This window comes from Centruroides sculpturatus, unplaced genomic scaffold (genome assembly GCF_000671375.1).
Source record: "Centruroides sculpturatus isolate CEXI.00-Female unplaced genomic scaffold, Cexi_2.0 scaffold926, whole genome shotgun sequence".
Taxonomy (NCBI): domain Eukaryota; kingdom Metazoa; phylum Arthropoda; class Arachnida; order Scorpiones; family Buthidae; genus Centruroides; species Centruroides sculpturatus.
The window spans coordinates 227,268-238,900 of record NW_019385546.1 but is presented as its reverse complement, the minus strand read 5'-3'; the positions used below and the strand labels follow the sequence as shown (position 1 = coordinate 238,900).

The 11,633-nt window shown below is 31.4% G+C and overlaps 1 protein-coding gene across 1 annotated transcript in view; it reads left to right on the top strand.

Moving 5' to 3' along the window:
- The first annotated feature begins 4,656 nt into the window (after positions 1-4,656).
- The window catches only part of LOC111639991 (ABC transporter G family member 23-like), a 110,714-nt gene continuing 103,737 nt past the window's right edge, over positions 4,657-11,633 (top strand). The window contains exon 1 of the mRNA XM_023385984.1: positions 4,657-4,832. Coding sequence (XP_023241752.1) covers positions 4,699-4,832 — 134 coding nt within the window. The 5' untranslated portion in view covers positions 4,657-4,698. The remainder of the gene's footprint in view (positions 4,833-11,633) is intronic.

Genomic DNA, 11,633 nt, shown 5'->3' with positions numbered 1-11,633 from the left:
GTTAATCTAACCGAAGCGCCGCCATTTTAGTTACCATAGGTAATATTAACCCTTAATTTTTATTAAGTTATTTTTGGGCTATAATAAAAATGATTGATTATGCTAACGAAATTAGTCTAAAACTAAATGGGGCCACCACCGGTATCGATGATAATCAGAAACCGAATTAGATTAATATAAGATGGCAGCGTAATTTCCTTCATAAGACCAGATTCGTTAGTTTAATTATTCTTATTATAGCCCAAAAATAATCTTTTTAGACTTGCAAGTTTTTATTTCAATGTGAATACATTGAAATAAAAAGCTATTAAAATTGTGCTTTTACTATTTCGACTAACGTATAAGTGTACAATATTAGGAATAATGAAAAATGATAAAGTATCTAATTATAATATAACTTAATTAATTGCTAAATTTCAGTAAATATGTGGACTAAACACAATTCAAGGGGGGAACCTCATAGAATTTTATATTCTCAAAACGTATAAAAATGGACCAAAAGTCAGTTAACTATTGTAAAGACTAAATTTCTGTCTCATTGAAATATTCTGCAAAAATTGTCCGGAACAAGTTTAATTGGTCGATATACATTTGTATAAAGTGCTTGGACACTTTCACAGAATTGCTAAGCAGGTAAATCTATCGCCGTCCAAGTCTAAAAGCACGGTTAACTGGTTTCTGGCTACCTTCTATTTGAATTAGTGAATCGGTTTGGATTGTCCGGTCAGTGCCGTAACTAGACTGGTGCAACAGATGCACGGCAAAGGGTTCGGGACAAAGGGCATCTCGAATGGACCTGATAAAAAAAACATTGTCAAGTATGGTGTAATAATAATTTTGTTTATAAATATACGTGAATTATTTAGATATATTTCGTGTGCACAATTTTTTTATAAACAATTGTTTTATTATTATTATTATTTCCCCAAAAAATTAGAGCCCAAAAATGAAACGTTTTAAAACCTTGCACGGGACAGGTGAAAAGCAAGTTACGACACTGCCCAGGACACATCTGACATTACCAGATAGGTATATTTTATTTACCATTTAAAAATACGAAATAAATATAGTATGCTTCTGCACTTATATAATTTGACGATTTTCGAAGGTTCAATAGTATATTAATCTTTTTAATTCTTAAATTCTAAGATTACCGAGGACCAAGATAATTGTCTTCCATTTTCTATGTTTCTTTTCACAATTTTATTCTGTTTAATTTTTTTGTTAAACGTACACGTATAGAACCACATTTGCCACGATTATATTTTCGTATATTTCACATATTACTAACACTCGTAGTAACTGTAATTAACTATAGGGGTTGTCCAAAAGTCGGTTAATCGAGATACATTTTACGAACTATTAAAACCGGTTCGGAACAGCCGCATGTTGTAGTTGGACGAGTAATAACCGGCTGTACGGTTAACCGAATTTTGGGCCATCCCATGTAAAAATGTTTGGTGTTATTAATTGTTGACTGGTTGATCAGAATCCATTTACATATCAGCAGCCTAGTCAATTTACAAATGCAAAAGCAAACATCCCTCTACAACATATCCAAAAATTGTTTTGATTGTTGAGAAATTTCTAGTGTTGTTTTGTACTGTACATTGAGAAGCCAACAGAATGCGCATTTATAATTTGAATAAAATAATTAAATATCTGCACGAAACTATATCGATAGCTTCTTAAAAAATTTTCCAGATATTGTCGAATACAATGCATATCATACACGATTGTTTTAAAACACGAATAGTCACTCAAGAAAGTGCCTCCGTTGTTATAACATCTCGAATGAGTAAGCAGCAATTGTTAGTCGTAATAACTTTTTAGATATTAATTTCAACGAAAGAAAACGCAAAAAAGTCAAAGCAATACAATTTGGAAAATTGATTTTAACATTAAAAAATTGCGTTTTATAATAATAATGTTGCCAGATAAAAGTTAAAATTTCTGGACTTTATCAGTGACATTTTGAACTGTTCTCCTCAATACTTTTTATTCGAAATAATTTGAAGTTCGACATTGAAAGAGTGGAGAAATTCAAGAAAAATCAAATTTCTTAAGATTTTATATTCGAAAAAAGTCACTAATACACGTTTGTGTTAGTAAAATATTGTTTTTCTATTCGACATCCCGTCGCGTTTCTATCAATGGATCTTTATGCATGGGCTAAAATTTCCATTATGTAATGTACGGGACGGCCCAAACTTCGGTTAACCGTTGCCGTCTCATTCGCATAATTTATTACTTACAGTTAAAAAATCGTTCGACAGGTTCTAAACTCGATTTATTATTCATATTCGCGAATGTACCAGGAATTCACCGTACACGGTTAACCGATTTTTGGACCGTATCGTGTGCGTTTTTAGCGATTTCTTCTACAGATGGTAGGCTATATATTTCCATTGGAAAAAATTATTTAATCTCTAGTGCCAAAACCTTTTTCCTTTTTGTATTTATAAATGTTATGTTTTATTTTCTTGTTCTTTCGTGTTTTAATGTGTGCTATTATATACTTATTCAATTAAAGTATGTATATGTAAATATATAAATATTACTATAATAATAACAATAATAAAAATTAATGTGTACGATTAATAAATTTATATATATAAAATATATAGGCTATACAGCAAGAGAAGAAAACATTTTAAAATAAAATGTTCGAAAAATTTTTAAAATCCGAATGTGAATACATTAAAATAAAAAGCTATTAAAATTGTGCTTTTACTATTAATATTATTATTACTACACAATATCAATTTTTCTTATTAATAATAGGAAATTTTGATTAAATAAAAAAAATTTTAAAAAGTTTTCGAATGTCTGAATTATTGAAAATTAATGTTTGTGGACAGCAAATCGTCATCTCTATAAACGGCTTTGAAGCACTTCCGCTACGCCAGCTCTCAAATACGATTGGGAAACGCGTTTCTCGTGTAGAAGATACAGTTGTCCCTTGATAATCCGACAGGTATGGGACCAAAGGTGTGTCAGATTACCGAAAATAATTACATATTTCGCATTGTTTTGCTAGCAGTAACTTACAATATTCTCTACTCCAACTGTTCGAACAGAACTGCTCACATAAAACACACGAAATGTGTGTCATCGAGTAAGAATTGGATGGGGAGGTTCACATCGCGACATGCTTCTGTGCAAGCAGACACGTAACGGGGACGGGTACCTTGACGGGAGGTGCGTCGGATTACTGAGCATGTTGGATTAAAAAACGTCGGACTATAGAGGGACAACTGTATTTTTAAAAAATGTGGAATAAAGAAAATGTAATCGCTTTTTGTAAAATGGTGGCATTTTTGCAGACGTCGTCGTTCGTGCCCGAGCACTGGGCTGGCCGCGTGGAATTTTCCGTATTTTCTTCTCCCGTCTTGCACTGTTCTCGTAGAGAAGCCTCGGGAGGCTATTCCATTTCCTCAGATCGCCTTCGTATTGCGTTTCCTTATGGCTTATCAGTCAATTCAATTCGCACCAATATGTCTGCACCTACACGCGTGATATCTGCGATGCGTATTATTCCGTGTGGCCCATAAAACAGTTAAACATTATAATTAATTATGTTTCTACCTATTTTGTAAAAGAAAAACACTCCTCTAAACTCAACTTCGTGCATGCGAGTGTCTGAAACGCACGCAATACGGAATACTGATTTTAGGCTACCCTGTATATTCGTAATGTCAAAGTACATTACGAATTGGACTGCAATTTGAAGAAAATTGTGCCTATGAATTTCCACTGTCGTCCGTCCGTCCTTCCTTAATCTCGAGAACGGAGTTAGTTAGATGAAAATCGAGATCAGATATGGAAAGCTTAGGGGCAGGAGGCCCGATTAATTGTATATGAACTTCCGGTTTGAATCGGAAGTTAGGTTATTTCAATTCAAAAATGTTTCTCCGAAAGGAATTGGATAGATGACCGGCACAACGTAAAACGTATTGCTAACATAAAAATATGATGGTACTGTACAGGGGTAAGACCCTACCGTAATTTGAGGTGGAAAGCATATATTTTAAATTCAATAAATTAAAAATATTTAAAATTGCAGCCGGCATTGTGACGATCTCACAATAAATAACTGCTCGTTTATTCTAAATCAAAGTGGATTGGGTACGACGTACCAAATTTTGGAAGAATGCACACCAGATAGATTTGTGGATCGTTTGTATTTTTACGTAAGTCGAAGCGCGAGTAATTTGCGTACGACGTCGTCCTGGAATCTTATAAATCGTATCGATCGATTGAGAATCGGCTGTTTCGCTTACGGATCGATTGCTTATTGTTAAACATTGATTATCGCTAACCTACATAATTATCTCGTATATTTACCGAAATAAGCAATGGGAATATTTTAAAAGCCACCTTTCTCGCTCAAGAACAAACGATTTTAATTTTGAGATTAAATTTTAACTTTTTCGGATTATATAAAATCCCGTTACTATAAAAGCTGATCACATTTGATCGGATGTAAGTAATATTATTATACTCGATGTTTTCATTTAAGATTTGCTTAATTAAAAAGTGGAAATAATTGCCAGTTGCTTACGACATTTCAGATTTGTCCAATAGAAAATTGTGTGTGTGTGTGTGTGTGTGTGTGTGTGTGTGTAGTGATCGCGTCTCGGTCGTAATTCGAAAGGCTCGATCGAAGATCCGTCAGTTCTGATGTAATCTAAACACATGGCGACTGTGAGGCCACTTAACCTAAGTGTAGCGGCTGTCGAAGCTAAAGATTTAGAAGTATCCTACGGAATCAAGGCTAACAGGGTCAAAATTTTGAATGGTATCGACTTGGATGTACGGAAAGGATCTATGTAAGTACGAGTTACTAGTCGTAAGCGATTTTGATTTTATAAAGTTACTTATAATCTAACAAGCTATTTGCATTAAGTTATGTCTTTGTAGCTTGTAATGTAATTTTAATGCAACGGGATCCTGGGGACAGCCTTTGAATTTTGACGTTAACCGATATTTGACCTTAATTAAATAGTATTATATAATTGTGATTGCAGAAAATGTTATATTGCGATAATATTAAATAAAGTGATAATATTAAACTATATATATAATATATATATAATAGATAATAAATTGATAATATTAAACTATATATTTCGTCTTCGGACTGCAATTTCTGTTTTCGGATAAATTGAGAATTTTGTAGTTTTCGGCCAATTGAAAATATGAAAAAACTCCAGAATCGTCATTTAACTTTTGTATTGCGTCCAAAGTAATACTTATTAATTTAGATTTTGACGATTTAAATCTAAAAATCCTTAATACTACTATACAATATTTAAAAAAACAACAGGATTTTCGTGCAATATGCATATTGCCAGATTATTCTTCGTGGTAGTTACGGATACTTCTATAAAAATCAATGTAGATGCCAGAAGAATTTCGAAATAAACTCTAATGCAAATTTTTAATTAATCAATNTGAAGTTATTTGCCAATTCTCTGCTACAGAAATTTGTTTGTGTATTTTCTATTTACACGAGAGTATACTTGTAAATTTCTTCGAAATTATTTGTAATTTACTTACAATCGTTGAAGTAAAACAAAAGCAAAATGGAGGAAACTAGAGAGTGGAAACAGTAAACAAATTTTATTATTATTTTTATTTTTAATCAAAATTAATCAATCCTTCGGTGAAAATTTTGTTAATAAACTCTACGAGAATGTCTAAAATTATTATAAAATTTGAATATGTAAATTAATTTGCATATTCAATCCATTTAATATCTTTAACATTAATCATGCATTTTCCGCAGATTTGATTGAATCTACGCCGTTCTCAATATAACTTATGAAATTCGAATATTTTTAAACGTAAAAAATACTTATAAATATAAGAATTTTTTTTATAAAACGGCAAATGATTAAACATTCAAAGAAAACTATCGTTTTTATAAAAGTATACATTAGTCGCAGGATACTCATTACCAAAATCAATGATCTGTGATGATGGTCTGATGTGCAGTTTGGGACAGGATATTGATTTAGAAATATATTCTAAAGTTTTATTTTTATATAACCTAAGAAATTAAAAAAATAAATTATAAATAAAAATTTATTTTTACCTTCCCACGTATGTAACAGCAAGGTTTTTTACATTTTTAAATTCGGGAGCTTGAAATCTATGGATGCTAGTGTGTGGGGACACGACTCTTTCGCCCACTTTAAACTTTAATAACTCTTGTGTCTTTTATTGAACATTTCGGAAATTTTTCAGGGCGATTTGTGTATTAGGGAGAAATGTTTATAGAAATTTTCAGGAAAATAGTACCATTGGTTCGGAAGATATGGCCCCATTCACTTAATATCTGCTGAACCATCTGAAGACTTAAAGATAATGATAGCAATTATTAGGAATGAAAACAAAAAATTCCGGGAAAGTCTAGCAATGTTACCAGATTTTTTGAGTGAATAATCGATTGTTTTTCCTTTACGAAATGTTATATTCTTATTTATCTCTAGAATCAATATAAAATAAGCCTCTTCCTTTCCGATTTTTTAAGTTTTATGATATTATTCACATGTTATACCTTTGTAAACATGTCAGACTTGTTATCTCTATCTATTTTCTTTATAGCACACGGAATCAATATTTTATCGAGCTGCAAATTCCTATGATTCCTATCTACTGGTAGGTTAAATCAAACGAATTTAACGCAAAATAGGATAAAAGAAACGAAAGAAATATTTAAAAAATCAATTAATAAACTTTACAACTTAGAACGGAAATGTGATTGTAGATCAATGGTACTTTTGATTCACGAAAGTCTATAATAAATTGATCGAGTGATTCAAGAAAGTCGATCACAACCAATACAAGTTGATCGAGCTTGCTATAAATTATCGTCTCGAACAGCGATCGCCAGCCGGTGGTCCGTGTAGAAATTTGGACATTGATGAACTGAAGGTTACGCGAAGTATTACGAAACAAATTCAAAATGATTGGTTGCTTTTCTCACTCATTGGGGAGGTTTTATTCGAATCTAGAATCAAAAACGAAATGACTGTTATCAATAAGTAATAATGACAATAAATCAATAAATAATCGACAATAAATAATGTGAGTGTGATTGTCATTCTTAGCGGAAACGAGCGAAGAATCCATAAATTTATTTCTATCAAGCAGCAACAAACATTAAACTAATTTGTTATAATTAAACAATTGACTTTCATATTAATAAAGTAAAATGGAACTTTTGCGATCATTAATCTATAGATCAGGGGTGTCCAACCCGCGGCCCGCGGGCCGCATGCGGCCCAGGGCAAGTTCGAATGCGGCCCAATAAACGTGTAAACAAAACCGACAAATTGTTTTATTTTATTTATTTTTTTATTTCAACGGCATAAACTCAAAAAAGAAGTTTCACAAAGCCGTAAACTTTTATACATATTTTTGAGTGAAAAGGAAATATTTTCAAATACTTGGAAATGTATTAATGACGAAGGAATACTATATAAAGCTGGAGTTGTGACTCAAAGGATTATAGACCCAAATTTGAAAAAAAAAGAGAAAGGCCAAAAGATAAAAAGTAGTGAGAAAGGTTAAATAGACCTTCTGTTATGCAAATATTTACCCTTAATTTTTCAACCTTCCTTACTACTTTTTATCTTTTGGCCTTTCTCTTCTTTTCTCAAATTTGGGTCTATAATCCTTTGAGTTTCCACTCCAACATTATTTAGTATTCCTTCCAGCATTGCAAGATTTGGCTATATTTTTTAGTTTGGCGCATTGATTACTTACTGGACTACATATTATTTATAAATATATTAGTCGAATAAAAATGCACTTTAAAATGGTGTTTCGTCGTTTTTTTTTATTAATTAGAGATCGAAATAAAACAAATATTTGTGTTTTTCAAATAAATTTTTGTTTGTCTCCTTTATAATAGGCTAAATGAATTTATCTATTTCTAAGTAAAAATTGAAAGTGTAAAAGTAATTTTTTAAAATATCCTTTTTCGTAATAAAGTTTTAATATTTATTACTATAATCTAGACATGTTAATCCTTAAATATACAAGTATATTTAAGGATTAGGTCGCAAATATATTATATATACTTGTGGCCCAAAACGCCATGACTCCTTCTAATGTGGCCCAGAGGAACAAAAAGGTTGGACACCCCTGCTATAGATGTTTGTGTCGTTTAAAAAATTGATGATACTGATCAGCGGGATTCAAAATTGTATGTTTAGTGGTATGTGAGGTCAGAAAGGTTTGCCATCGCTGATGTAGAATAACAAGTATACAGATCTGTAGATGATTTTAACCGTTATTAATTAAAATATAAGTTGATTGGCCGACTTTTGGTCACCTTGTATAAATAAATAAATGTGCGTGTATATACACATATTTAATTATTTATACAAAGTGGCTCAAAAGTCGGCTAATCGACTTATATTTTAATTAATAACGGTTAAAATCATCTACAGATCTGTATACTTGTTATTCTAGATCAGTGTTTTTCAACCTGTGTGTCGCGACCCCCCTGGGGGTCGCGAAGCCTTACACGGGGGGTCGTGGGTAGAAGAAAAAGACAAGTGTTTGTAGATCCTACACTACATTAAAATTCATTTACTATCGTAAATGAACACTACATTTACACTACATTAAAAAAAACTACAATTTCATCGAGAATTACGGCCCACCCAGAAAATGATAGCGGAAAAAGTATTGAACTGATTTGCAAAAATAAAATAAAAAGTAGAAAAGTAGAAACTGAAAATTCAGAACCTAAAAAAAAAGAAAAAAAATCTGAAATTGTCATTTTAATCAACAATAATTTGTCTCAACAGAAAGAAAATTAAATACATAGTTTTTAAAATCACTGATATAGTTTTAATATGGCCCTAGGGGGTCGCCAGAATTTTTTAACTTGTAAAGGGGTCGCGTATTCAAGAAGGTTGAAAAACACTGTTCTAGATGATAAATTATAATTTATGAGCAGGCTCGACCAAATTGTTGTAATCGATTTTCTTGAATCACTCGATCAATTCATTATAGACTAGGGGTGTCCAACCTTTTTGTTCCTCTGGGCCACATTAGAAGGAGTCATGGCGTTTTGGGCCACAAGTATATATAATATATTTGCGACCTAATCCTTAAATATACTTGTATATTTAAGGATTAACATGTCTAGATTATAGTAATAAATATTAAAACTTTATTACGAAAAAGGNGATGCCAGAAGAATTTCGAAATAAACTCTAATGCAAATTTTTAATTAATCAATTGTAAGTTTATGGAATAACTTTAAAATTATCGACTTGCTTACATACATACTATAAGTGAAAACCGTGCTTAAAAGTTTAGAACGTTCCATCTCTTTTTTTGTTTAGAATCTAAACAAAAATATTGCTAAAATTTTGAATGCATAAATCGGCTAAATTCACTTGTATTTTGTTAAAATTTTATGAAAGTATTAATTCTGACAGTAAGAGAGAGGATATCGGTGTTCACCGATGTTCTTTAGTAAATTAGATGTGTATTTCGAATTAGGAAAACGTTAATGTAACGGTTAACCAAGTTTTCCATAGGAGTTCGGTACTGTATAGTACATTAGAGCATAGATTTCTGTTGGGATTCCAAAAACTGTTGATACTAAACGAAGTCGATCCAAGCGAGAATATACTGTATTTGAGGTTTTCTGTAATTTAAGTTCTTTGTTTTTACAGCCGTATTCATAATCGATGATCAAGAGTTTTTAACTCGATCCTGAAAAAGTAAACTTCTAACAAATCTCGATCCTCGATTGTGAATACGGACATTAGAGTTTCGAGTAATCCATTTTTAATATCTCGATTAAGAAATCTTAAAAATGATTAAGAATGTTAATTATTTCGTTACGATTCCATACAACCAATTTATGTACTATACGATTAAATGCGTGAACATTACTTTTTCGGTTAACCATATTACGAACGAAAGTCCAGTCTTCGTATTGCTAATTATCCATACGGTTGTGGAATACCGTTAAGAAATTAAACATTAATTGATGCTAAGAACGGAAAGGGCTTCGTCAATTTTTGAAATTTAATTTCGGAGCATATAAGAACCTAGAATTTTGTCTATCGAAATTCTAGGTTCCTATATGCTCTTATATGCAGGAAAATGACGATAATCTACGAAAAAACTATCGCTTTTTATGCCTATCTTTAGAATCTCTCTCTCTCTAAATTTTCGTAACGTTAAATAATTCGAACGAAAAAAATTAATACCTTTCGTTACACATATCGTTTACGCAAAAATTGCATTATTTATAAATAATTTGGAGCTTCTGTTACGAAACAGAAAAATTTAATTATTCTTCGTGGTAGTTACGGATACTTCTATAAAAATCAATGTAGATGCCAGAAGAATTTCGAAATAAACTCTAATGCAAATTTTTAATTAATCAATTGTAAGTTTATGGAATAACTTTAAAATTATCGACTTGCTTACATACATACTATAAGTGAAAACCGTGCTCTTACGTTTTGTGTTTTACAATTATATTATTATTAAATTAACAGGAGTTTTCTATTACTTGCGTGTGTTTATATATATAGGCTATATATTTTGCAACAATGTAATAAAATTATTATTATTATATTTAAAAAATCAATTAATAAACTTTACAACTTAGAACGGAAATGTGATTGTAGATCAATGGTACTTTTGATTCACGAAAGTCTATAATAAATTGATCGAGTGATTCAAGAAAGTCGATCACAACCAATACAAGTTGATCGAGCTTGCTATAAATTATCGTCTCGAACAGCGATCGCCAGCCGGTGGTCCGTGTAGAAATTTGGACATTGATGAACTGAAGGTTACGCGAAGTATTACGAAACAAATTCAAAATGATTGGTTGCTTTTCTCACTCATTGGGGAGGTTTTATTCGAATCTAGAATCAAAAACGAAATGACTGTTATCAATAAGTAATAATGACAATAAATCAATAAATAATCGACAATAAATAATGTGAGTGTGATTGTCATTCTTAGCGGAAACGAGCGAAGAATCCATAAATTTATTTCTATCAAGCAGCAACAAACATTAAACTAATTTGTTATAATTAAACAATTGACTTTCATATTAATAAAGTAAAATGGAACTTTTGCGATCATTAATCTATAGATCAGGGGTGTCCAACCCGCGGCCCGCGGGCCGCATGCGGCCCAGGGCAAGTTCGAATGCGGCCCAATAAACGTGTAAACAAAACCGACAAATTGTTTTATTTTATTTATTTTTTTATTTCAACGGCATAAACTCAAAAAAGAAGTTTCACAAAGCCGTAAACTTTTATACATATTTTATTTTTGAGTGAAAAGGAAATATTTTCAAATACTTGGAAATGTATTAATGACGAAGGAATACCATATAAAGCTGGAGTTGTGACTCAAAGGATTATAGACCCAAATTTGAAAAAAAAAGAGAAAGGCCAAAAGATAAAAAGTAGTGAGAAAGGTTAAATAGACCTTCTGTTATGCAAATATTTACCCTTAATTTTTCAACCTTCCTTACTACTTTTTATCTTTTGGCCTTTCTCTTCTTTTCTCAAATTTGGGTCTATAATCCTTTGAGTTCCAACTCCAACATTATTTAGTATTCCTTCCAG